The sequence below is a fragment of the Trichoderma breve genome, chromosome 5, assembly GCF_028502605.1.
Source record: "Trichoderma breve strain T069 chromosome 5, whole genome shotgun sequence".
In the NCBI taxonomy this organism is placed as follows: Eukaryota; Fungi; Ascomycota; class Sordariomycetes; order Hypocreales; family Hypocreaceae; genus Trichoderma; species Trichoderma breve.
This window is the reverse complement of record NC_079236.1, coordinates 2,107,932-2,135,045: the sequence shown is the minus strand read 5'-3', so window position 1 is coordinate 2,135,045 and position 27,114 is coordinate 2,107,932. Positions and strand designations below refer to the sequence as shown.

Genomic DNA, 27,114 nt, shown 5'->3' with positions numbered 1-27,114 from the left:
ACGACACCTCACATGTTTGACCGAGATAGGGTTGAAGGTGGCTGTGAATCACATACGCATATAGATCCACTTTCTTCGGCAATGGCTGAGATGCTACGTGTGGTAAGTCACAAACGGCAAAAGAGAAATCGATAGATTATTGCATTTTATTTAGAGTCGAGCAATCATAAACTCACCCCTTAATCCTTGGCCGATGACAATGCATTCCGTGTACAAGATACACCATTTCCAATCCAATAACCACATGAGTACAAGCGTAAATAAGATGGTATACTAGCCCTTTTGTGCCGCTGGTCGGCGATTCTGATCCTTAATCTCCCCCAAACTCCGTATGCTCTCAGTTGATGATCAACTTATATGCTTCCAATATATCCTCATCCTGTCCTTCCGTTCTTTCCCCCCACAGCTCTCATCTCGTGACTGCTCAGAGGCTCTCGGGAGTGGGATTCTCGTGCTTAGCGGTACTTCCCTTTCCTCGCCAAGTGCTCACAGCAGGAATGTGAGCCTCGTAACGAACTTCCTCGGTGCCATACGCCCTTGGCGTTAGCTTGATCAATGTATGAAGCGGCACATTCATCCAGGGACTCTTGGCCTGGTCCTTCTTCATAAAGTATGCATAGATGCAGCGCAAAACTGCCTGGTGCGTCACAATGAGAATGTCCTCACTACGTTCCAGTTCCATTATGATGGGCTCCAGGCGAATGACTACATCGCGGTAAGACTCGCCACCGCGGTATCGGTAGTTGTACTTGTCCTCATCACGGGCCGCAAAGTCTTCGGGGTAGCGATCCTTGATTTCCTGGTACGTCAAACCGTCGCACACGCCTGAATCTAATTCGTCCAGTGCTTTCCACTGCAGTTGGTTGTAGTGCGGCGGGAGGAATCTGGCAGTGGCAATGGTACGTTTCAATGTCGAGGTCCACACCGTCAGAGGGCGGTCATCCTAATAGTTCATAGTTAGCACTGGTACTACATACAACTCACACAATCTTCATATTCGCCAATGCGAGAGCTTCACATTGCACGTAAATAAATCGCAACCAGGAAGGGGCATAAAACATACTCCGACGGACTCTCGCACCAGCTCAGGCAGCTTCTTGGCATACAGCTCGCCTCGGGGAGACAATAGCATGTCACCACCAATGCGGCCACTTAGATTATATAGAGATTCTCCGTGCTAAATGACAATTAGTAAGATGAATAGAAGAGAGGTGTCTTGGGCGCAGCCCGGGATGATTGCTTACCCTCGATAGCCAGACTGATCGTGGCCGGATATGCAGATTCATGAGGTAGTAGACGATGCGACTTTGAAGATAGTCTTGAATGCGGTTGATAATGACTTGCTTGCCGACGTTCATCAGCTTCAGGTAGGTGTAATTGTCTTCATCCTCATCGGCGTTGATGGTCTTGTAAACTTTCTCGTAGTGGCTGATGCGATTGCGAAAGTCTTGGGCCGCGGCCTCGGGGTCTTGGCCGCGATAGTCGGGGCTCGTTAGCTTGACGTCACGGATATTGGCCATGATGACCTCCTCATCATCGCATTTGCTCTCGACAAAGAGCACTTCAATGCCGTGAGCGGTGCACGTGTCCATGACCCATTTGCGGCGCTCCTTTGTAGAGTTGGTCGCGTCCAGGATGCCGACCACGCCGCCGGTGCGGAACCAGGCAAGCATGTCAGCAACGGCGGCCTCGGCAGCCGCACGGCGCTTCCGCTCTCCTTCGGGATTGTTAAAATCAAAGAAGTCGGCAGTCGGCTGTGGAGCGTCATTGCGCCGATAGTTGCCGACATTGAAAGTCGCTGCCGGAATCGACAGCCATTGCAGGTATCTCTGGGCTGTGTATCCAAACAGGCAGAGGAGAAACACTGTTAGCCAGAGTTCATGTAGGTTCATGTAAAAGTGGCGTGAGAAATTGGAGGAAATCAGGCACTTTGCACGCTAGGGGAGGAGGGGAAGAAATGGCCAAAGTGTAGACATTTGGAGACGTGCATGGTGCGGGACACATGTGTTGCATAGGAATATCTCGGAAGCAGGGGATGATTTCGCAACGAGGAAGAAGCAAAACCACGTTTATGGAGTAGACATACCTAACTGGGCAATGTAGCTCTTCCCGCGGGCCGGGAGACCAACCATGACAACGCATATCTTTGTGTCCTCGACCTGAACCCCCACACCATTGTTAGTTTTCGACGGCATTGTCAAGAAGATGGAGCCGGCGTTACTGCAACGGCAGTTTGGTAAGATCAAGTATGCTAATACGGTGTTTAGGGTGTGATAGCAGAGGCATCCGGCGAGGCGGCTGAGACATATGAGGGCGAAACAGGAGTAGAGGAGACAGTGGCAGCAGCAGCAGCAGTAATGACAATAACAATAGATAGCAGAGAACGGTCTGGCCCTCGGAGTCCCTCTTGAGACCGAAGGCGAAGGTGAAAGTTCAGCTGATGGATAGAACCGGGAGACAGCCGAGCGATGCAGAGGATGTCAGACGTAGGTTGCGTGAGAGTGGCTGCAGAGGCCGAGAGCAGGTTCAATCAATGGGTGAAAGACGGCTAATCGAGTAGAACGTGACGAGGAGCGCGGCAATGGCGAGTGCGTGAAGGGGTGTTGATTCAAGACTGCGCGCGTGAGGGTGTGGGAGAGGTGAGGCAGAGGCAGAGGCAGCTCAAAAGGGTCCAAAGTTGAGAATCGACGTCAAGCCGCTTTAGTGGCTGATGGGCACTAAGCCTCAGTGGTCGATGAAAAACCCACAGCCGAGGCAAGCCTGCAGACGACCAGCGGGAAAAATTGCTGCAGGGCGGGTAGCACCGCAGCAGAGATGGCAAAGACGCCACAGGTGGTATGACGGCTGTGATTGGAGGCAGAAAATATCGAGATGTCAATTTTGCCGATTGTTTTGATCAAAGAGGAGGAGAGAAGAGGAGAGGAGAGCAAACAAAGAGGAAAAGCTTGAAATCCTCTCTGATGCAGATCTCTGTGATGCAGATCTGCGGAAATGTCCGTGGAAGACGGAAAAGTGATTGTGACAGAGAAAAAGACGACGATGATGAAGAGAGCAAAAAGATGCAAAACCTGAAAAGACGTGACAGGTGGTATATCGGCACCCAGAAGTATTGCCTAGTACCAAATGTTGGCGGTGGTGGCTGCTCGTGACCCGGCAGATACAAACTAAACTACAAGATACCCCAGATCATCAAGGTACCCGTAATTGTAGGTATCGGATCGAGCAAGTGCGCACCACGTTGGGCAATGCCCAATACCCAGATAGGCAGTGGCAGATGCTCGGAAAGGTAGTTCCTGCCAAGCAGAAGCAGCCTCAAACGTGTGTTTATCCTGTCAATGGGAATAGGAAGGAAGAGCCGACGGCTTGCAGGTGTGTGTGTGAGTGCAAGTGCGAGCTGGTGGTGGTGGCAGCTGCTACCTATGTAGTAATAAATGCAAAATGCCTGCCGGGGGGAGGAGCTGAGGCACGCGGATAGGCGACCCAAAGGCCAGTGACGACAGCCAGCCCAGTCTCGGCAAGAGCGAGCACGAGTGCACCTTGCGCACTGATGTCTTCAGGACAGAGCCGGAGCCGAATTAAGAAGGAATGGAGATGGAAAAAAAGAAGGAAAAAGGAAAGAAAATATCAAGAACAGGGGGGTGGAAAAGGTCCCCCTGTCTCATGTATTTTTTCTCCAATGCTTGCCACGGCTTCAATTCTTCCAGCAAACGGCCACACCCCGCATTGACTGTCGTCTCCTGTTGGGCTCAACTCAGCAGCTTTTCGTTTGTACTGGTTGGTGACTCTGCCTGTGTCCCGAGTCTGTTGCTGCCCGTACCCAATTATGCTGGTACCTGTACCTGCACTGCACTGTACAGTACAGGTTCATCTTCACCCCCTTCCCCTTCAAATCCCATCCAGTGTCCCCGTGATGCGTCGTGCTTATAACACGGAGCTCGAAGTAATTACGATTACTCCATATTGCGTGGTTGATTTTGCCTGGCGGCTCTCCGCCCCCTGTACCGAGCGACTCGCAGTGGGGGAGGGGGCGCCGCTCTGGGGAATTTGGAGCTCCAAGACGGCGGCTCACGGCGGGAACAAGCCCTGGAGCTGGAGCTGGGCGAGCCAGTTTAGGGGGCTTAGCACCTGGGCGAATGCGCTGCGGGGCCGCGAGCCGCTGGAAGCCCTTCCAAGCTTTGCTGCAGCCCCTGACAGCTATCCATTCCATGAATCCGAATCGTCCCGGCCGACACTCCATTTTCGATTCCGATTCGAGCGTCTCGTTTTCGTGGGTGGCAGGTGACCGCCAGTGAAATGAAGAAGAGTAGAGCCAAGGTCAAACTCTTCCCTTGTTCCTCGTCTCCGCGTCGAACCATTTGCGCATCCATCTCGCCATCTCGGACGCGGCCCAATGGTAGCGGTCCGACGATTGCTGCATCGATCGCAGAGTAGAGTCGACCTCTGCAATCGTCTCTCCACCTCGGGGTTCATCCCCATGATTGCCTCTTTTGGGCATCGTGGCCACGGGCAATGGTCGCCTCTGCAGGAACACGCCCCTTAGCCGAGTTGTCACTTTTTTTTCTCGGTTCAAAGGCTGCCATTCACCCGGGGCTATCCGATGATGCAGAGAAGAACAACCTGGAGTAAAAAAAGAAAAAGCCCAATCATGGGACCGGATTGCTCATCTCGTATGTTGCAATGGCCTGAGCGCAACTGAGACGGCAAATCGAAAAGCAATCTTAGCCGGTTGAAGCCATGCCGGGTCTCTGCTCTCCGGAAGTCTTTCCTCTCTCCGAATGTTTCTCCCGTTGTGCGTATCATGCTGCTCGTCTGCAATGCCTTGTCGATGCAATACAACTTTGATGCTGCGCTTGGTGGAACCTTCACCGCCTGCGTCTGCATCTGCATCATCTGCATCTGCAACCACTCTCGCCATGGCTCTTATTTTTCCTTGCTCGCTCGCAGTCACTTGACCGGCAGCCATCCCATCATGTCCGCATATCGGAGGCCTTGCTGGTAGAAAGTAAAAGAGTAGAAGATCCAGACAGTGTCCGTCGGGTGACGCTGCAACCGAAGCAGGCGACTCATTGAATGAGGGCAAAAGACAAAGACAAAAGAGACTGTTATGCTCATCTCACCTTGCTGAAACTCCACGTATTCGCCCTCGTCCTCCCCGACGGCGATTTCACCGTCGGCGGCCCAGCAGCAACGCCTCTCATGGTCTGTCGTCGCCCAGTGACCAATAGCTGCCCAGCAAAAGGAAATGCCGCGTCGTCTTGTCGATCTTGATATCACTCGCGGGGTTTGGCTGAATCTTCAAGAGAAAGAGAGAAGAAAAGAAGAAAAGAAACTGGTGAGTCTCGTTTGATGACCGTTGTAAGATGCAGGGAGAAGCTGGCAATTTTTTTTCCTCCTTTGCAATTGGGCAAAAGCACGCAAGAGCCTGATAATGGCAGATTGGGGGGGCGGTGGATTGGCTTTGGCTTTTTGGATTGGGGCTACGAAGTACGCGGTGTTATTAGTACAGGGAAACTGTGATAGTAGTGATAAGCCTTTGGTCGCATCGTGTTGCACCCTTTCAGCAACGGGTTGCATTCCTTTGCATTGCTCTTCGTTTCATCTTGTTGATGCTGCTGATAAGACACTGACGCATCTGGTCGAATCAATTATTTGTGCAGACAGACGGCATCGAAAACAAGAAAACAGAAAGATAACGAGAAGAAGGATGCAGAGGACGCAAACGGTCAAGTATCCGCCACAAATTCAATCTTGAATTAAAGTGTCCCAAATTCTCACGACATTTCAAACACTACAACCACGTAATACGTAGGAGCAGACAAGAAAAAAACAACAGCCCCTACTGTACAACTCATGCTATGTCATCCCATCAACATCAACCAAGGCTACACCGAAAAACCCCTACAATAAAGCCTCAATAAAGCTCCAATCCCACTCACTTCCTCCCGTAGAAGCGCATCTCGGCCGCCCCCACGTCAAACACGGCCACGACGTTTTGCAGAAACACGTCGCCCAGGATATACGGCCCCGGTCCGCCGCTGGCAACGCCAATGGCGCAGTAGCCCGTCAGCGGGTCGACGAGGTCCTGGTAGATGAGGTCGGCCGGGTTGATCCAGAACTCGACGCCCGAGATGAGGATGGCAAAGTGCGGCGGGATGGCGTCGCACTGCACGAAGTAGGTGCCCCATTGGTACAGGTACACGGCGCGCGGCTGGAACGAGTTGGCGATGGCTTCGGCGAGTGCTAAGGGAATTGTGTCAGTTGTGTCAGTGCATATAGTACGGTAAGTAGTTTATACACTCACGGGGAGGGAGGTAGAGCATCGTTGTGCCCGTGTCGACAATGTACGGATACTTGGTCGTGTCCGTCGTCTGGTCCCATTTCATGCCGTCGGGCACAATCGTGTAAAACGAATACTTCCACGCAGTCTCAGGCTGGCCGACGAGATTTGCCTGCAATCCCTCAATGTCAGTCCCCCCAAATCCTCATCATATAGTATAGTAGGTATCATCATCACCAGCATCAAAACTCACCACAATCAGATCCGTCTTTGCAAACCCCCGAAACTGCCAGTCCATCGGCGGCAGCCCTCCCCAGGCAATGACGCCGTCCGTCGAGTTCTTGACCAGCGCAACGCTGAAGACGGGGTCGATGCTCCCCTGGCTGATGGCGCTGGTCAGGAACGGCGTGTAGCTCATGGCGTTCCACGGCGCCTCGTCACCAACATCACCATAGTAGGCGCTCGTGATGGCGGGATATGCAAGGCCAAGGATGCCGACGGTGACGTTGTTACCGTGCCAGTACGTGCTGTTGGCCAGCCCGACCTGCTGCTTCGACACCGTCACGCCGCCGCACGAGATGTCGCTGTAGCCCATCGGGCCCGAGATTCGCTCGCCCGAGCCGTACTTGAGGTAGAAGTGCAGCTCGTCAATCTGTCCGTGGCCGAAGCCGTCGATGTACGGCTTGGAGAAGCCGCAGGCAGATTCGCTGTGAGCGTCGCCGCCTAGATCCGCGCACTTGAAGCCCGTCTTGGTCGCCCACGTATCGGAGCTGCCCGTGTCAAAGAGCAGCCAGACGGGGACGCCGTCCCAGCCGCACTGGATAGCGTATTGCGTCGAGGCATCAGTCAAGGCGCTGACATTTTGGAATGACTGCTTGAAGGAGCCGGGGGAGTTGGAGTTGAGGCTGCTTCGCACGCGGCTAAGCGCAGACACGGCCGAGTGCTGCTGGCCCGGCTTTCCCTTGATGCCCTTGAGGTGTGAGAAGTGCATCGTGGCGCGGTCTTGACTGGGCTCCTTGACGGCTTTGGCCCGCTGGAAGGTGAGGCCGTTCATGGGCTTTGCGAGGTCCCAGTCGGGGGCGTGGCGCCTGACTTGGGGCAGGCCAGCGGAGGATGCGGTGATGACGAAGCTGCCGAGGAGGCAGATGAGCCATTGCGTGAGCTTCACGACGACCATGATTGAGTTGAGTCGAGATAGGGGGAAACAAATGCTCAACAGCGACAACTAACTAGGAAAAGGAGACAAAGTTGGATGAAAGGGAAAAGAGGAGATGAAGATGCGAGACAAGCCGTATAGGTAAAAAGGAAACTGCCTTGATATCTCGAACTGATGGAGGTTAAAAAAGAAAGCTGAAAGCTGGGACGTTGAAAAGGGCGAGAAGAATCGAGGTCAAAGCACACACAGCTTCTCGACAGCTGGCCACGGAGAAAAAGGGAAGAGAAAACGGTTGTTTGCATCAACGTGCCACCTGTTTCACTGACGGGTATCCTTTGTGCAAGTATCGGATAGGGGAGCCGGACGGACTCGATGATTATAATAAAAAAAAAAAAAGTGATTGTTTGCTTTCTTTTCCGTGGATGGACGGGAAGGATATCGTCGAGTCTTGTGTTGGTGCTTTACTTGGTACGAGGTTGCATCTTAGGTGATATAGGAGAAGCTGCAGTGAGATCTATGTAGTGGCATATATCGTATGCATTTGTGTGCATGAAATAGTGAGCTCTCTGCGTCGGTCTGAAGAATAAGAGGCTGCCGAGTTATCAAATCAAAGCCTAAAGACAACTCGCACGTACCTTGACCACTGAAAGCTATACGGCAGAACATGTGTCTGGCACATGTATACAGATTCCGAACACTGACTCTAAACAATAAACTTGAAATGTCTAGTATCTTCATGTTGATAGCTCGATGTCACATCCGCTTCTGGAGCACTTTAGCCAAGACGTTTGCTCTGACCCTGTTTTGTTTCGTACCCTTTCCTGTATCACAGGTAATAATAGCTCTGTCTTTCGAGACACACAGCTGATTGGCCGGGTCTCAATAACACCTACTTGGAATATTTGTAGATGCGCTCTATAGCATTTATCGAAGAGCAATGCTATATGCAGCCATTGAAGCCCGGTATCATCGTGTCGTTGCGATCAAAGAATCTGCCACTTTATTTCCAACTCATCTCTAACTTTAACAAAAAACATGTCAGATCAAGCTTAACTTTGATATCCATTGTCAAAAGCTGCCAAGATCCGTCCAACACCCCGTAAATAGGAACCCCCTTGTACAACTCCATTATAGCCGTCGGGTTCGGATCTCGAGATGCTGCATCCTCCCAGCCCCCTTTCTCCACAAGACATCTCCCCAAACAACACAAATAGAGAAACGCTAAATCAACCGGAGCAAGATCTGTTACATGTAAACTCTCTCCAGTTACTCTCCATCCGTAAACGATGCCGTCGAGTCTCGTCCCCCAGCTCGTCATACCTCAGACTGCAGAGTCGCACATCACATACAATACACAACACTGCCATCCTGATCCGGCATTTATGGTGGCACCTCATATCTTGCGCTCTGTATATCAACTTCGCTTATTTGCCGAGACAAGTAACGCCAAGTGTTTTGTCTAATCCCAGCTTGTTACCCAGCCGTATTTGGATCTCAACAGGTAATTGCAAGAGTAACGATAGGTTCGACGACATGATCCAACATCAGCGACAACTAAACTCTACAGAATCAAACATGAAACAATATCTTCTCCAAGAACCAACTATATATAATATCGATAAATCTTCTTCTACCCTCCCCCACAACAACAATCATCCCACGCTCCGCAACCAAGCAATTACCCAAACAGGAAACCTCAAAAGCCACGCCGTTGAAAACCCCCATATAACAAAATAACACTGGACGGCAAATCCGTCGGCGCCCCCAATATTCCCGATCCCCCGATTGGCAAATCAAATCGGCCAATTGCGCTTCTCAACGGCCTTATCCCGCGCTTCTTCACCGGGTATTAAAAAAAAAAAAAAACAGTTGCCGTCTACCGTTTAAGCCGAGGCTATATAACCCACACGCCAGGATTCAAGTGTATATCACCGACAATTCGAATTGAATAATACCCACCTTCATAGACACAAAAACTCCCGTAAATCAAACGTAATTTTACTTGTATACAAATTCCAGCATTACCAAAAGAAACTCGTGTCATTTTTACATGCACATACACATACTTTCCCCCTTATCAAGTGCCAATCTTCTCGCCAGCCAGTCGCATCTCCTGCCAACCTGGGCTACCTCTGCGACACTATCCCAAACCACACACAACCCGCCGCATGAACATCCAAATCTCCATAGTTCATAGTGCCCATTAAATCTGCCACAAATGCCCTCCCTCGCCGCCACGTTGCCGTTGCCGTTGCCGCGCATGCTCCGGGGCCTCGATGCCCTCCAGCTCCAGTCTCGCCATGTGATTTTCGCTTCGTCTTTCAGCTGCGCGCTGCAGCAGCGCCGAGCCCGAGACGGGGGATCTCGTCTTCATCCTCGTTCTCCTTATCGTTCTTTGCACAGCTGTCGTGGCTCAACTATTTCAAGACCAAGACCATCCTTTACGCCTCTCAAAACGACTTATACGGCAACACAAACAAGAATGGCGTCTAAAAATACCATGGTGGTGGTGAAAAAGGAGCCGCCTCTTTCTTACATGGAGCATCTAAGTCCCTCCGTATCATACTACATCCCACCAAATCCTGCATCCCTCGACAAGAATAGCAACAGCAACTCCAGCGATCCAGAACTCATCCTAGTCCTCAGCTGGATGGGAGCCCGAGACGTCCACATAGCAAAATACATTGCACAGCACCGCGCCCTCTTTCCATCATCCCGCATCCTCCTCATCCGCTCCCCTGCATCCCACGTCTTCTGGCCGAGCCTCGCCCGCAAGCACATCCCGCCCGCCATCCGCATCCTCAAGCAATTCGCAGAGCCAGAGACCTCAGCAGCAGCAGCAGCCCCGAGCAACGGCGGCAAGCCCCGCGTCCTGCTGCACATCCTTTCCAACGGCGGCGTCAGCACCGCCGCCAGGATCCGCGAGCTCCTGAGAAAAGAGCTCGGCAGAGACGCCGCCGGGAACAGGCTCGTCATCCCCCGGTATGCCCTCTGCCTCGACTCTTGCCCTGGAAATTTCGTGTGGGAGAGCACGCATAGGGCTCTCCTCCAGTCTCTGCCTCGCTGGACTTCTCCGCTGGTCCACATGGTCATTGCGGTTGCTTGGCTGATATACAAGCTCCGCCTCACGCGGCCTGCTCAGAATCTCAACGCTGAAGCCCTCAGGAGAGGCAGTCTGCTCCCAAGGGAGACTCAGAGGACCTACCTTTACGGCACGGCAGATGCCGTCATCAGCTGGCGCCACGTCGAAGACCATGCGAAGAGGGCAGAAGACTCGGGGTTCAAGGTGCGCAAGGAGAGGTTTGAGGGTGGAGAGCATGTGTCGCTTGTTAGGAAAGATAGCCAGCGATATTGGCAAGCAGTCAAGGAGACATGGGGAGGGGACGAGGTTGGATTGGAAGCTGAAATGCTAACTAAGAATCAAGAGATAAAACAAGAAACGATCATGGATGGGTAGGTGGATGTAATGAACGGACCAAAGCCATAATCGGATGAGAAAAAGGAAAGAAAAGCGTTCTCTCAAAAGACGTTCATCCATAGTTGTAGAAATATTCAGGATAGAACTAGACGTATAAACCGTGAAGCCAGTGAATAATACCCCAGGCATCTTTTGTGCCACAAAAAGTATCGATAAGTCAAAATTGATCATACCCAGTTTTGTTGAAGCCGTCTTCCATGAGCATCTCCTTCATCAGAGATGGTCTCCTCCCTCCACAGTAGAAAAGAACCCCAACTCCGCTTTTTAATAATTAGCTATGCCGGTTGATGGGTGACAATGCAGATCCCAAAACAAAAAGAAATCGTGACCATGTGAAGGTTATATGTTTATAGCCGGTGCCCCAATTCATCCTCTTTTAACTCCATCAACGCCCAGTATTGTACCCATCACACCTGTATATCCCGAAACCGTTGTATTGGCCAAAGAGAGACGAAAAAGAAAAAGAGAGTAGTTGTACGCCACGCTCGCTCGCAAGACAGTCGACTCAATCGACGCAAAGTGACAAGGATTGGGTTGTATCGAGGGCTGTTCAAGTTTTGGCCTTCTTCCGTGAACTCGTCGATCTCTCTTCCGAAGCCCCCCGCTTCCCATGAGCTACAAGGCCTTCCTCTGCCTCTGCTCCCAATTCTTCGACATCACCGATTCCTTCGTCCTCCTCGCTGCACTGGTCACACTCCTGGTCGAAGTGGTGTTGCTCTTGATAAACCCCTTTGGAGCAATCTCCAAAGATTCCGTTGTTTTTTGCCTCGAGACATGACAGCTGTTGTGTGAGATCCTCCCATATTTGTTCTTCGCCGCACGTGGTGCAAGTGCCGCTGAAAATGACCAGACGGCACATGACTGTGTTTTTGAAAGGGGTCGGTGTGGATGATTGTTAAAAGCAAGGCCCAGGAACTACGCCCAATTGCGTGTTCCCATCAATGAACAGCTTTTGAGAAATTTCGACGATTCTGTAACCGAAAGATAGGAAGAGCAAGAAAGTCTTCCTTGGCATGGGGGCAGTATTAAAGATTAGTCTGTAGGGACTAGGGAAACGGACATTAGCTCGAGCTGCCTCTGCAACCAACAACACATGAATTCATTCATATTGTGGAAAAAACAAGAAGGGGGGGAGGATCCATACAGACTAATGAAATTGTGTTAGTAGGGGAATGCACACGGGCCTCCGTCAACTTGATCGAGAGAAACACTCGTAAATTTTCTTCTCTCCTCTGTCCCCTCTTTAATCGGTGAATTGCGTTGGTTGATTGAATAAAAGAACACCGAAATTGTTTGTTGTACGAGAAGCCTGCGTCGTAATTGAGTTGGGTGCTGCCAGGGTTGCACGGATGACAAGAAACGGTGTGCCTTGTCGTTCGTGTTGGCTCTTGAACAGGCGGGTCGCTGCATATAGCACCAGATGACGCCTTTCAGGAAGACGAGGTGAAGAAGAAGGAAATGAAGATCATGAAGGAGAGGAAGAGGGAAGGATTAGTGCATAAAATGGCGTTTATTGTGTGGTGCGGAACAAAGTTTCAATGCGGAAAGCGATGAAGACATACCAGCCAACAATCACAAGCTCAAGAATGGATCTGTGTGCGCATACTTTGACACTCAAATCTCCCTCCCAGATGGACAAACTCGAAACAGAAATGACAAAAGGCATCCATTGATTAACAGCCCACCTGCATACGGACGCTTCTCCGCTCACTCGATATGGCCACAGCAGCACCACCGTCTGTCACTTGTCATATTCGGCCGAGCCCACCACGTAATTGATTGTGCAAAATATGTTGGCAAATATAGGGTGGGTCCCCAGCTTGTAGTAGCTACAATGTTTGAACATCCAGAGCATACCAAGCTGCGTCGGCTAGGACTGATCAAGGTATCGATCGGAACAGACGGTCACCGGCCAGGCACAGGTAGGGAGTCGAGTCGAACGGAGCCGTCTTCGCGAGACGAGACACCGCCGGCGTCCATCCATATTGCTGCTGATGTCCTTGGCCCACGCAATCTGGACATGCATGGAGAGATCTATCGTTTTTCCTAGAGGCGACTCTTCCCTTTTTTGTCCTATAGTGGGTTAGGAGGGGTGTGCTGTGTCTTTCTTGCAGCAAGAGTTGGCCTGTTAGTTGCATGCACACACCAATGAATGTCTCAAAGCCCGCCGGACATCTCATCGAATGCGAGAACCTCTACCGCTCTTACGGCCTAGTATACTTTCTGTTACCGCTCTCAATGTATCTGCATCCATCCTTTGGAGGGCTGTGACGCTATGGAGCGACTTGGCAAGGGTACTACCCGCGTCTCCTCCCGTCCTGTCTTGTACCACGACAAGCACGGCTTGAGAGACACACTTGTGCGCTCGCCACCTTGGATCTGAGTCGTCGAGAGGAAGACAAAGCTAGCCTCGACACAACTGGACTTTGGCTGGACAAATCAAAACGCATCGAGGAGCTGCCACGAGCGTCACGGGTCGTGAAAGAGTAGCCGCCAAAAGCGCAGCTTGTTCCATATCCAGCCAAGGGATCGAGGGAAAGTCTAGAGAGTGGAACCATAGCGTCCACCAAGGTTGCCGCCGGATTCCTTCCGCCGCCTCGGACGGGATATAGCGTTGCGAGGCCCAAGATGTCATGTCTCCTCTCTCCACCAGTCTCTGTAACCCGAACGGCGTCCACGACGGGCGGATGGGCGGGACGAGAGGGGGAAGCTCGGCGCCACCATGCCTTTACGAAAAGTATCAGTGATGAATAGAGTCGTAAATCCGATTCACGGCTGCGGAGGCAGTGAGCGGAAGATCGACCAACAGATTAGCGATGAGCGTGAGGGTCAAGGAAACTGACAGGGTGATTCAGATGCCCCCGGGAGTGGAGAGGAAACAAGAGGCCAGGGGTCTTTGTCGTACACATTTTACCAGCCTGCATCTGGCATCTGCTGCCAGCTATTGACGGCTACGTTCATTGGCCAGATGCTGCAAATTGGAGCTGCAATGCACGAGCACAAGTTCGGATGGGGGATGACGGAAGCAAAAATGGCTGCGTTTACCTGTACGTTGGTAGAATATTGATGTAATATTTGGGTACGGATACAGTACCTTCTATACAAAAAATCACTTAGTCATAAGCACGCCTATCGATACCTCAGGTAGGCGTGTATCTTCACTTCCACTCGCTTATGCATTGGATCATATATCGAATCCATATAATATCAACTCATCATACTCATACTCACACTCCTACTCTTACTCTTACGCCATCAGCACAGACTACCTACGATACCAAGCTAAATCCCGCCCCTGATTCACCACGGCCAGATGCCACTCTGCCGCCTCTTGTCTCTCGCCCGTTTCCCATCGTCGCCGACAAGCATCGCCGCATGTCTCTCGCTCCTTGTTCGCCGTGCACCGGGAGCGGACGCTTCCTCTCTCTCAACCGTCTCTAACGGCCCAAGTACCGGTTCATCGTCTCGGCTACAAAACAAGCAACAGGGCCAGAAGGCAGCATAAACGAGTCACATGCAGCCCGGCCTTCTGCGGCCAGGTGAAGCGGCCCGGCCATTGTCGCGATTCATGGGAGTCTGAATGATGCCAGTAACCGTCCAAGTGTGTGTGTGCGTGTGTTTACAAGGGCTACCGGCGGGAAGCAGTCTTCCGCCCCCAAAGTACAGACGACATGAGACGGTGACTCTCTACATGCATTCGAAATTAGGGCACGTATTTAGCCCTATAGCAGCTCTCGGACAGATAGCCCTTTCAATCTGCCTGCATTTGCATATGCATGTGCATTGCATATACACGACCTCGACCATGAAAGGTTTCGGCGTCCAGCTCGCAAAGCCCGAGACAATCATTCAAATCCGCAGGCAACCTGGCTTCCGCCATACGCGCCCGGACTCTTCTTCCGTACAAAAAGTGGCTCTTAATAACATCAACGCCCTTCTCTACGGATTGCAGGTAATAGATGTGTTTCTTCTCAAGCACATGATATCTCGGCATCTACATACGAGTACAATCGGACCCGACTCCATAACCAGCTCCTCGCAAAAAGGGAACATAAGTCGATCGCCAGGGATGCCCCAGTCCACACCGCAACTAAGATAGACATTAGGATGGCAGGAAATACGACAAGTAGCTTACAGCAGGAAGATGCTCCCGGCGTGCCGCGATTTGTACGGCTCTTTCTTAGCCCAAGTCAAGACATCCCGACGGGTTGTGCAAATACTCGTACACGCTGCGCATACATAAGGTACAGTAGCATGGACATGACAGATGCATCAGCTAGTACTCAAGGTACGCGTATGTACGTGTGGATATTCTCTCTGATTTGACCATAGATATTACTACTATATAAATCCCCATCGAAGCCCGCATACTCGCATCAATCACATCACTTCGACAGACTCCATTACCCCCTCCATATCATCTCACCGGCCCCTCGCCCCAGCACCACCCGATTGGACGCCTCTCACTTACCTCTCTCCCTTGTTCCGCATGCATTTCATCTGCATCGCATCGCATATGCGTCTCGACCCTAAAAACCCCCAATCGCAGTCACGCCTTTCGACCCTCCGCCAGCCGCACATGCAAGTTGCCTCGACTAGCAGGATCGAGGCCCTGCTGCCTGCAGGCTTCAATCGCAAATATTTGCGGCAAACAAAAAGTAAGACGGGGATATCTTTTCAGCTCTTTTGCATCCCTGTCAGACCCATGATGATCGCTTTCGGGCAGTGCTTATGTATGATGTATTACTCTTATATACGCTCTTCTTCTTTCACAATGGCAGTTGTATTATTTGATGTAGCGAATTATGCTAATATACAAACCGTGGCAACTCTTTTCAACTTCCATGTCGCTCTTCGCCACTCCCTTCATCAGCCACAGCAGGAAGCACGGCCAGTTCCAATATCAAGACATCGCATCGCAACTGATGCGAGAAATGTCAACTTAGAAAAAAGATAAAGATAGAACAAGGGGCAGAGATGCGCTGGCACATCTGTGCAGGACTAGGTGATCATAGGCCAAAAACAGCAACGTCCTTTCGTCACTCGACTATGTCCTAGAATTGTGTCCGAATGGTAGGTATCCGTAGGCAGTGAGGAGTCCGGCTGGATTACGTAGATTGTGTAGCAGATAGGAAGCGACATCAAAGATCCAGTAGCTTTCTCTTTTTCTCTTCATTTTCTTTTTTCTTTTCTGCTTTTTTTTGTTTCTTCTTCTTCTTCGCTTTTCTTCTCTTCGTCATTCTGCTTCTTCAGTGTTGGCTTGTCGCTGCAAGTCACCTGCTTGTGACATATTGAAGCCGACACAAACCATATCCTGGCATTCATCATCCGTCCATGGAGAGGATTGCCTTGATGGATAGTATGTATGTCAGAAAATAGATACGTCATTCTCGCAGCAATAGGCCGGTGAGCAACATGTCGACATGTCAAAGCAAATCCAAAAGTCACAGCGCCGAAGACGCCCAGCTGCAACATCCAGATTCAGAGCAATGCAGTCTGTCACCTAGCTCTGTCAACTTGTAATCTTTTTTCCAGGGACATTGACCTCAGGACCATGATTGTACTGCGGCAATACGGGAGTCAAGAACATAGTAAGCAGGCATGGACGTCGCTTGCACAACCAGCATGTCAGGTCTCCGTGTCAGACGGCCACCAGGCAAAGAGAAAAAGGGGGTATACGTTCATCATATTAAACGGGGGCCGTAGAATCGAACAGAAATATTCAGCGATCCTCGAGAGTGAAAGAAGGGAAAATGGCGGGGTATAAAAAATTTGGTGAGTACAGACGTGGACTCCATAAAATAGTGTCATATAGTCGTGGGCTTTTTTGTGTGTTTTGTGTGTGTTTTTTTCTTGTTCAAGAGTGATTAAAGTCGGGAAGAAGAGCTCCGGGGGTGGTGCTAGTCAAGAAAATCATGGCATCTTCAAGGGGCGCTGAGTCTGCAAGTTTATTAGGCCAGCATCCAGTGTCAAGGTCACACCCAGTCACGAAAGCACGCGGCTGCTTGCAATCAAAACACATGCAAGCTTTACTGGGCTCCGGGGGGAGGGGCACCGGCAGGAGGGCCTCCGGAGGGAGGTGTCGCTTGTCCCCCCTGTTGCTGCTGCTGGTACATCAAGGATTGATACCAGAGAGCGACATAGTTTTGATAGCCACCATCTAGCGACAGGAGTCAATAGGATTCAAGATTCAACGTCAGATAGAGGGCACTTACATTGGGCATACGGATCTGAGCCATCGGCTGAAGAAGACTGGGGAGGTTGGTTAGTAGACGAGTCGGGACCCTGCTGGGAGTAGCTCGGTCGATCATCCTGCGGTCCGCGACCTCGGCCGCCGGGGGGGCCACCGCTACCGCTGCTCTTCTGTCGCTGCCCATGCATTAGTATTGACGTTTGTTGAAGGACCATGCAAGGTGTCTGTCATCAACTTACCACTGCTTCTACTTTCTCGTCAATAGCTTGCTTAGCACGAGCGATACTATCTCGGGTACCAATGAGCGCAATCTCCCGCTGGACTTCGCCAGGGCCTGACGATTGAGCCACATTGATCTTGCAGCCAGTACTGTTTTGCATCTCCCGAATGGTCTCACCCCCTTTGCCGATGATCATACCTACTGCATCTGACGGGACGTAAATGGCATCATTGATTTTGTCAGAACCGCCGGAAAATTCCCTCGGCGGTCCCTCGTTGCGGGCAGCGCTGGGGGGCTTCTTGGTGCCAGAGGCCGGACCATCGCCCCGGCTGTCGCTGTCCACAATTTCCATGATGAAATCTTTGGCCCGAGCGGCCGCCTCACGACTACCAATGAGATTGACGGGACGCAGACCGTTGACGCTCTTAGATTCCCCAACAATGTTGATGTGGCAGCCAGATCGCTCCTGTAGATCCCTGATAGTCTCGCCTCCCCGTCCGATGATGAGGCCGACTGTGCGATCCGGAACCATGATTTGCATATGGTCCTCGCCATCCCTCAAAGCCGCTGCTCCGCCTCGAGCAGGATCACGAGGCTTTTCCTGGGCGCGGTTAAGGGCTCCCATTCCACTATCTTCGATGATGCGATTGATGGCTGTCTTGACTTCGGCACGACGAGCACGTGGACCAGTGATCTTGCACTGTCGGAAGGGACCACCATCGGTAGCCGCCAAGAATTGGACACGGCAATTGGTGTCAGCTTCGATCCGTCGCAAATTCTCTCCTTGGCGGCCGATGATAAGGCCAACCAGACTGGACTCTATCTGAATCGTCTCGGAGTTGTCATCACCACCTCTCAGAGGAGATCTTTCTCGGCCGGCACCGGCGCCGCCACGAGGGGAAAAGGTGCGTCCACGTGATGGGGGAGAGTAGGAGCGCTCGCGATATTCTCGACCCTGAGGAGCCCCACGACGATCGTCTCGGTATGAGCTGCCATTATGATAGTCGCCGCCGCCGCGAGGAGGAGATCGTGATCTGGATCGGCGGAAGGACCTGTCAGAGGTTCTGGGTTCTGAGCCATAGACGAGCGGGCGGTCATAAGGCGTAATGCCCTTCTCGGTCGCATACGCTCTCGCCTTGGAAATAACGTCGTCAAAGTTCATCGTGCCCGAGTTGACGGGTCGAAGAGCGCTCAGGTCGACATTGCCGCTGGAGGCGGGAGCGGGCAGGGCAGAGCCGGGAGGAGCAAAACCCGCGACGCCTGGGGGCGGGGGTTGATACGACGCTGGCTGAGCGCTGCCAGGCGGTGCTGGGTATGCGCCAGCAGATGCGGGCGGCGTCTGGGTCGAGGCTGACGACGGAGGCCTTTGGGAAGCTGATGCGCGCGGTCAGTTTGGGGTCTGGGCTCCATCACAGGTTTCTGGTGTCTCACCAAGCGCGGCCAAGATGCTCTGGATATCAGGATGCGCAGGCTCGGCCATGGCGACGGATTATTGCAGTATAGAGTGCAGCGTATGTATGTTCCAAGCCGGTATAAAGCCGCTGCTAGAATACGGTACAGCGCGATTGACTGATGGGCAGAAAACGTCGGTAACCGGGAGTCAATGGCAAGATTGAGAGCCGGAGCGAGCGAGCGAGCGAGAGTACAGTAACAGCAACAGCAGGTGGATTGATTTGATTAACACAGCATAGGCAATGTTCACAGATTGGACACGCGCGCAATTTTAAAAACCCGGCGACCCAAATTGTAATCAACGTCGTATAGCCACTTGCGATCGGATTGGTATGGTATCTCGCTGGACACAATGCGACTTGCGAAAAGCAAGAAAGAAGATGGATTCAGGCACTATTAGTTGGATTTTGCGAAGAAAGAGTGAGAGCGCAGCCGTTGTCGGACCAAGTATACAAAGCCGTCCAGGCGGTCGCAGCGCTAATCCCGAGAAGTCGCCTCACTCAAAGCCAGGTGAAGACAAAGGGCGCTTTGTCGCTGAGCCTGTGGATAGTGGTTGCCTTGAGGCTGGAAGATGGTGGAAGGACTGGCGATGGCCATGATATTGATGCAATTTTTCGTGTAGTTCAAGGCGACCGGATTAATGATGCGCCGGGGCAAGTTTGGGGTTCGACCGTTACAGGACAGCGTTAAAGCGTTAGAGGCGGACCCCAGTCGCCGTTCGCCGTTCTGGTACCTGAAAAGACTGGACTGGGTGACAAAAAAGGCCTCTCGAGTACGAGTAATATTACAGCAATGCTCAACTACTGCTTTCGTCCTCGGCGCTCCGTTCGGAATACCACCCTGGCCTTAGCCGTAATTGACACGGCCTGGGGACTCGACGCTCGACTTGGCAGAAGCTAATCTCATGCTGCATTCGACAAGTTGCTGTACTGTAAGTGGCGAGCGTGAGGAGCGGGTACGAGTCCCTGCAGCTTGATCTAGGTGCCATCCAAGGTCCCTTGACTTACTCGTAAATCACACCAGGCCGATGCAAAGTGCAATTTCATTTTCATTCTGTCAACCAGCCGTTTGGTGAGGAGCCATGGATGACAATGACACCATGTGATTGATTGATGCTCAGGCCACGAGACGCGGCTATCGCGAAAGCTGCACTATTTGATTTGCACACTGCTGGTCTGTTACCTAGTCCTGCTGAGCAGGCAAGCAAGCAAGGTTCGTCGGCAATCCATGGAGGTTCAGTTCAAGCTCAGCATCGGACAAGCAACAAGTCACATGCGACGACAGGGGCACTTGATTGAGACAAGCTGCGGAATTGGCTGCCCGCGTACTCGTATGAATTGTCTCTGCCCGTATTTACTGCCCGTTCAGTGGTCGCCGGTACCCGGAAGGTCTTAGTAGGTAGCGCGCTATTCACTTTTTGAAAGTATTCGTACGGTGACATGAGAAAAAATCCTTCCATTCGGGTCTCAAGTCTTTCCCGAACGCTATTGATTACGCGCGCCGCCGAGTCTAAGCCGCACCCATTATGCTTTTTTTGGTCCGGTAGCCACGGAATCTTGCTCGTATAAGGTCAGCCAACGGTGGGCTGGATCGGGTTTTGTGTGCTTTTTATTACGCGTGGCCGTCCTATTAAATACCTGAAGGGACCGTTGGTCAACTGACTCGTGATTCTCGTCATATTTGTTGTATAGACTTCACACTCGTTCAATATGAGATATCGCCCATGAAACGGATTGGCTTTTCCACTTGACTTTGCGACGAAGAAGAAGAAAAGCATCGTTCGTTTTCAACGTGCCACACCCATCGCACGTTTCATCATTTTATCCGCAAACGATCCCGAGCTACCCATCGACGGCTTCCGGCACGGAGCAGACAACCGAGTAGCAATATGTGCACACGCAACGTCATCGAATATCGCTGCAAGCATCAGGTCTCAAGAGGAAATACGCGTTGCTATCGCGACGATTGCCCCGGCAGGACAGACGACCTCTCCTACGACACCGAAGACTGCCCCCAATGCGAAGGCCACAAGAGAGTCCAATCTGCGCGATGGTGTCCCATGGGCTGCTCATGCAAATGCGTGGTCATGTAGGACCAGGCCGCTGAGCGGGGACAGGATAAATATCAGAAGCCTGTCGAGTTGTGCTTGTGCGACCGGAACGAAGCAGATTCAGTCGATGTACGGTGTCGACTAAAGTTGTGACTTATGTCGCTATATCGAGAAACAATGGCTTTGTTCACCAAGCCCGTCTTTGGACAGCAAAAGCAACAATATCGGCAAAAAGAAGGGAAGAAAAAAAAAAAAAACTCTGAACGCAATATTGACATACTCACCGCGAGATATTGTTATTTACCTCTTTGAATATTTTTGCTATACCAGTCGGATCTTCGGCATGTTCGGTTTTGGTTTTGGTCTGGAAATGACTGCAGCTGCTAGTATGTGTGGTATAGATGATGATACGACGATAAAACGTGCTCATTTGGCTGCATGTGGAGGAGAAGAGGATGAAAAATGACGACGATATAAGAGCAAAGGAAGCATATAATTGGATACGAGTTTTTTTTGATTTTTTTTTTTTTTTTATATCTCTAGGCATTACCTTAAATCATAAAAGTTGAGCGTCAATCTTATCAGCATTTACATCACATCACACCCGTCTCCTTGGTAGTACGCTACTGCATTGTCTGCCCGTGCTTAGTAACCCAATGTGACGCGAAATCTATGCATCAAATCCCCCCAAATCCAGACTCGGACACTCGCAGTCCGCTCCCATTACTCGTACCCCATTTACGACGACCACTGATGGACCTGTCGATTCCATCAAGACCAGGATTGCAGGCTGATCACTGCTGGCCCCCACCTGGGGAAAGCTTGCCGGCTAAAGCGCCGCCTAGCTGCTGACCAGACCAGACCAGACGCCTTTTAGCCACCTGCGCAGGGCCTCGCTACGAAATATTAGCTCCAAGCAGTAGCCTGGACTGCTCCACGGCCACTGAGCCACACGTGGAATGACACCCGCAAGCGCTAAAAGCCGCACTTCTGCAGGGCCTACAGGGGAGCTGCTGGCCAATCCCACCGCTCTCTGGCCGTCGTCTGCGAATCCCCAGCGTAGCATCCGCAACTTCTCCAGGTTCTCTCTCCGAGACATCGCCATTCGCTGCCAGACAAGTTCGCCAGTTTGTCGAGCTTTGTGATTCTGCTTCGCCATGGCCAAGAAGGCGCGTCAAAGAATCAGCTATGGTGAGACCCCCCGCCTGCATTCCCGCCATCTGTCCACTCTATTCCATTCCTTTCCTTTCCTCTGCAGTTTGGACTGCACACTTGCTGCTTGTTAATGAGCCCACCCCGCACGCGACCGACGGTCCAGATCAGACGAACCACAGCTCTCGTGTGAACGCTTGGGAGATGGACCATGCACAACAACACTGTTAACGAGACTCTGGTTTCCGACTGCTAACCGCCTCTTCCCAGTGCTCGAGAATGCCAAATCCTCGGCAGGCGGCCATCGCCTCGGCGTCAATGGCCTCGCCGTCGATGCGGACAACGCCATCCTGTAAGCCATGTTGCGTCTGCCAGTGTCTTGTGCTGTGGTCAAGCAGAATAGCTTCGCTAACGTACGCCCTCTCTCTCCAGCTACTCCGGTGGCCGAGATGGTATGATTTGCGCCTGGGACTTGAACCTCGACCTGCGACACCGAAACGACATCATCGACGATGCATCCGCGAAACCAAAGTCGACCACGACGTTCCGAGCCCAGACGCAGGCGCATATGCACTGGATCAACGACCTCGCTCTGGCACAGCACAACACTGCCTTAGTATCGGCATCTTCCGATCTCACTGTCAAAGTGTGGCGACCACACTCTCAGGAAGATAGCACCCGCGCCCAGAAGATTGGAGAGCATGACGACTACATCAAGTGCGTCGCAACGCCGCCCAGCGATATGAATGCCAACTGGGTTGCCTCGGCGGGCTTGGACCGCAAAATCTGCCTCTGGGATCTCAATGGCGGGGGCAAGACGCTCGAGGTCAACGTCAAGGGCGAGGAGACTACAGAGAAGGGATCTGTCTACGCTCTTGCCGTCGGTCGCAACCTCATTGCCAGCGGCGGCCCAGAGAAGACGGTCAAGCTCTACGATCCTCGCACTGGCTCCAAAGTCTCCAACCTCGTCGGCCATATAGACAACATTCGCGCCATTCTAATCGACGACGTGGGCGATACCATATTGAGCGCCAGTGCCGACAAGACTATCAAGATGTGGAGTGTCAAGGGCGGTCGCTGCATGTACACGTTTACAATGCACGACGAGAGCATCTGGTCTCTGTACTCGGATGACCCTCGCCTCGGCATCTTCTACAGCAGTGATAGGTCGGGTCTCGTCGCCAAGACCGACGTACGAGGTAGCCTAGAGGACATGGATGATGGAATGAGTCTCGCTGTTGCACAGGAGCATTTCGGTGTCTCCAAGGTTGTGGCTGCAGGCGGTCACATCTGGACAGCTACGAACCGATCGTCAATTAACCGCTGGGAAGATGTGGACACAGGCGCAAACCTGCCGCTCCCCGAAGAGTACCGCCGTCAACGCGCAATGTCGGCTGCGTCCAACAAGACAAGGCAATCAACGGCAGCTACTCAGCCGCAAACAAATGGGTCGTCCAAGAAAGAAAAGGAGATACCCGCCGAGTCGATTCTGAGAATATCCAACACAGCCACCTTCCCGTCGCGCACGCCTCTGGACCCAGAACCAACCCCCGGTAATGACGGCTTATCAAGAAAGAATTCGGAAGTGGTCGTGGAACAACCTGAGCCGGAAATCAAGCCCATCCACACCCTGCCAGTAGAGACAATTGAAGGTCAATTCGGCCTTTTGAAGCACAAGCTACTCAACGATAGGAGGAGGGTCTTGACTTTGGATACGGCTGGCGATGTATTGCTGTGGGATTTGATTAAGGTATGCCAAACCCGAACATCTCCATTGCTGCTGTGCTCCAAGGTGGCCCCATGCTTACAGCTATACAGTGTAAACCTATTCAGAGTTTTGGAAAGCAACATCTCGAAGATGTCGAGAGGCAGGTCAATACGCGAGAAGCAGTAGCTCCTTGGTGCTCAGTTGACCTGAGCTCTGGCAATCTCACTGTCGTGTTGGAGCCCTTCAACTGCTTCGACGCCGAGGTGTACGCTGACGAACTCGAATTGGATGAGCCCATTGAGTTTAGAGATGACCAAAGAGGTAGATGACAATGCCCTGTTCGTTCTCTGGATCTATGTTCAACTAGCTAACATGATCATCCAGTGAGCCTCGGCAAATGGATCCTACGGTACTTGTTTGCCAATCTAATTGACGAGGAAATCCGACGCGACGAGTCACATCGCTCAAAGCTGAACGAAGGCGTGGAGAAGAGACAAGCTGCCACCCGGGCAGAGGCGCCCTCGTCAATCGTCATTCCCGGGCCTGGTATTGGAGCTGTGTCAGATCAGCTCCTGACACCACGCGCGATTGCTCCTCATCTTCAAGTGACCACCCCTGGTCTGGCGATTGGGCTGGCGTCGCCTGGTGTCCAAATGACGCTCCAAGGCGTACCAGAGGAAGCAGTTGCGAGCCCTTTGGAAAGGGAAGCTTCTCGTCCATCAGCTGAGAACGACTACTTCACAGCTGGCATTGCGCCAGCTGGTGGTAGCGCTGCGGCTGCTCCTGCGGCGGCAGAGACATCAGAGCCAAAGACGTCTACGGATAATAGCAACGAGAAATCCAAGGAGAAGGAGAAGGCTGCCGACAGTAAATCACCATTCAGCAGAAAATTCCGCATGTCATTCAGCTCCAAGAGAATCGGCCGGTCGGCATCCCAAGCAACACAAGAGAAGCCCGTCGTTGTAGACGACAAGGCCGACGAGTCTGAGTCTTCTTCCAATCACGAAAAGGAGGTTGATGACAGCTTCTTTGGCGTGATCCAGAAGATCCGAAACGAATATGACAAGCAAATTGCCGAGTCTCCCGATAAATTCGTCGAGACGCGAGTAACGCCGAGCTTGCCATCCGACACACCCGTTTTGAAACTCCCTCTTGGGACCAAGGTCATTATACAAGAGGAAACGTCGGGTGGCAGTGCAAACCTGTACCAAGGAACGGTGGAGAATCTCGGCAGAGATGCCGATATCATCGAGCAAAAAGCGCCCATGTGGCTCGGTGACGTGTTACTACAGAACCAGATCCCCCTGAAAGACCCCGTCAAGATATCCTTTGTCTTGCAACCTATGGGCAACCTGCCTCCCATTGCGACGGATGGTAATAGCCGTCTGAACGCAAACCGGATGCTGCGGGTGAAGAAGATTCTAGGCTATGTTTCCGAGAGGATTGAGCCAGAGCAAGAGGAGGACCCCAACGCACTCAAGCCCGAAGAGTATCTCGAACTGTATTGCAATGACCAGGTAAGTACACCCACAACAGTATTCCTATTATTTTTCGTCCCCGGATTTCAGATGACTGACGCCAATCCTTCGCTGCAGCTGCTTCATCCAACAATGAACCTGGCCACGCTCCGGACCCACGTCTGGAAGGGCGGAAGCGACATTATGCTCTACTACAAAGCCAACGGCCGCAAAGAGATCCTCCCATTGCCAACAATCTCTAGTACACAGTCCGCGGACGCGAGTGTACCACCAGTCCCACCACTGCCCGCAGCAGAGGCGACTGAGACTACCAACGGTGTATAGCGTGAACGGCAACGCAATTGTTTGTTATACCTTGTTCTGTACTTTCTTTTATATATCAGATCCCTGACAGCGTCACGTTAAAAATGATTTTTCTTCTTTCTTCTCTCCTTGATATATAATTTATGTCCGCGCCTCGAGATATCGTTATCTTCTAAACAGTTGTCTCTGTCATCTATTTTCATGTCGTTACTATACAAAACCATCATGGGTAGGGGGAAGGGGAGGATATACAGTATTGATACGCTGGTCTATTCATACAAAGAGCCCTCCTAATTCTTGTTCCTGTTTATACAGCCAAGTTGATACATATATATATCCCCGTCGCCATAGCGCCGATCTATATAGTCCCATTTTGATTCTTGTTTCCCTTTTATGTTCCCACTTTCTCTGAAAACTCCGTGACGTTTTTAGTTTATGAGCTTATGCTGTTCATGGTGTTGATGACCCATTGGTAACTCCCCAGGAATATCGCGCCGCCAATGGATATCCACGTCACCCGCGGCGCGATGCCAGCAAAGAAGGGCCGCACGCCCTCGTCCCTTACCATGCGCCGGAACACGTCGCCCACGGAAACCCGCTCCTTGGACAGCATGACCCTCGTCTTGAGCACGTCGAGGGGCGTCGTCGACGCCGCGGCCACGCCTCCTGCCAGACTCCCGTACAGCGCGCTCTCCCCGGCCGACACGTCCTTGCCGTCGCCGCGGCGCTTCCGGCCCCAGGCCTTCATTCCTTCCCACAGCGGGAACTGGATCACGGTGAAGGGCACCTCGCGGAAGACGGTGATGCCCCAGCCGCGGTACAGCTCGCGCCAGACCGCGGCCAGGCTGCCCCCGGGAGCAGAGTACCGGCTCAGGATATGGCCCAGCGCCTGGGCGGAAGAGCCACCGTGGTGGCCGGCCTGGGCGCGCTGCTTGACGACCTCTGTGGGCACGCGGACGGAGCAGGCGGCGATTTCGCCCAGGCTAGAGGCGAGCATGTGCGTGAGGACGTCTGCGGGCACCCACGTCCTTGAAATATCACCATCACCATTTCCGTTCCCACTGCCGCTGCTGCTGCGTATGCGCTGGCCGAAAAAGGCCTTTGCCGTCTCGTAGGTGCAGAAGAAAAAGGCCGCGCCGGGGGCGGAGCCGACGAGGGCGGAGCCGATGCCGCGGTAGATGCCGGAGAAGCCGCCCGAGGGGAAGAAGCCGGCGGAGGACTGGAGGCGGGTCTTGAGGGTGTCGAGGGGGAAGAGGGAGAGGTCGACGGTTGTTCCTGCGAGGGCGCCGGCGAGGAGGGCGGATTGGAAGGATGGCGGTTGGGGAGCCATTGCGGGTTGATTTCGCTAGAGAGGGGAGAGGGATTTGGATCCGATTAATGAGAGAGGTGGGAGGAGAGGAAGGGCTGTGAAAGCCCAACCTTTTTATCGGAAGGTTTGGGAAGTTTTGGGAGTTTTGGTTGGTGATGCGTTTAATCGAAGCTCTTTCTTTTTGGGGTGATGCCGATATAGGTGGGATTTGGGTCGTGTGGGTTATCGATAACCGCTGCAAGCCGGTCGGAAATGCGAGCACTTTAGGTGTGTTGCCGAGGGTGAGACCTTGGCCTACTTACCCTGAAAGGAGAAGAGCAAATGGTATCGGGGGGATT

The 27,114-nt window shown here is 52.3% G+C and overlaps 6 protein-coding genes across 6 annotated transcripts; 2 read left to right on the top strand and 4 right to left on the bottom strand.

Annotated features, from left to right (window-relative positions):
• Positions 1-424: 424 nt before the first annotated feature.
• Positions 425-2,195, bottom strand: T069G_08324 (6-phosphofructo-2-kinase domain-containing protein; the record flags this gene model as incomplete). Its single annotated transcript, XM_056175534.1, has 4 exons — positions 425-943; positions 1,064-1,177; positions 1,245-1,834; positions 2,087-2,195. 4 exons carry the CDS (start codon positions 2,193-2,195, stop codon positions 425-427), a joined length of 1,332 nt encoding a protein of 443 aa, XP_056026483.1.
• Positions 2,196-5,932: 3,737 nt separating this feature from the next.
• On the bottom strand, positions 5,933-7,454 carry T069G_08323 (eukaryotic aspartyl protease domain-containing protein; the record flags this gene model as incomplete). The annotated part of the gene is made up of 3 exons (XM_056175533.1): positions 5,933-6,240; positions 6,302-6,449; positions 6,531-7,454. The coding sequence occupies 3 exons, from the start codon at positions 7,452-7,454 to the stop codon at positions 5,933-5,935; spliced, it is 1,380 nt and encodes a 459-aa protein (XP_056026482.1).
• Positions 7,455-9,933: 2,479 nt separating this feature from the next.
• T069G_08322 (uncharacterized protein) lies at positions 9,934-10,890 on the top strand (the record flags this gene model as incomplete). The annotated part of the gene is made up of 1 exon (XM_056175532.1): positions 9,934-10,890. One exon carries the CDS (start codon positions 9,934-9,936, stop codon positions 10,888-10,890), a length of 957 nt encoding a protein of 318 aa, XP_056026481.1.
• A 6,050-nt stretch (positions 10,891-16,940) lies between these two features.
• T069G_08321 (KH domain-containing protein) lies at positions 16,941-18,804 on the bottom strand (the record flags this gene model as incomplete). The annotated part of the gene is made up of 5 exons (XM_056175531.1): positions 16,941-17,071; positions 17,127-17,280; positions 17,344-17,438; positions 17,502-18,698; positions 18,756-18,804. The coding sequence occupies 5 exons, from the start codon at positions 18,802-18,804 to the stop codon at positions 16,941-16,943; spliced, it is 1,626 nt and encodes a 541-aa protein (XP_056026480.1).
• Positions 18,805-21,983: 3,179 nt separating this feature from the next.
• On the top strand, positions 21,984-25,488 carry T069G_08320 (uncharacterized protein; the record flags this gene model as incomplete). Its single annotated transcript, XM_056175530.1, has 9 exons — positions 21,984-22,017; positions 22,249-22,330; positions 22,411-23,531; positions 23,616-23,728; positions 23,797-24,007; positions 24,071-24,232; positions 24,293-24,903; positions 24,979-25,203; positions 25,282-25,488. The coding sequence occupies 9 exons, from the start codon at positions 21,984-21,986 to the stop codon at positions 25,486-25,488; spliced, it is 2,766 nt and encodes a 921-aa protein (XP_056026479.1).
• Positions 25,489-25,900: 412 nt separating this feature from the next.
• Positions 25,901-26,797, bottom strand: T069G_08319 (mitochondrial carrier protein domain-containing protein; the record flags this gene model as incomplete). The annotated part of the gene is made up of 2 exons (XM_056175529.1): positions 25,901-26,478; positions 26,530-26,797. 2 exons carry the CDS (start codon positions 26,795-26,797, stop codon positions 25,901-25,903), a joined length of 846 nt encoding a protein of 281 aa, XP_056026478.1.
• Positions 26,798-27,114: the final 317 nt, after the last annotated feature.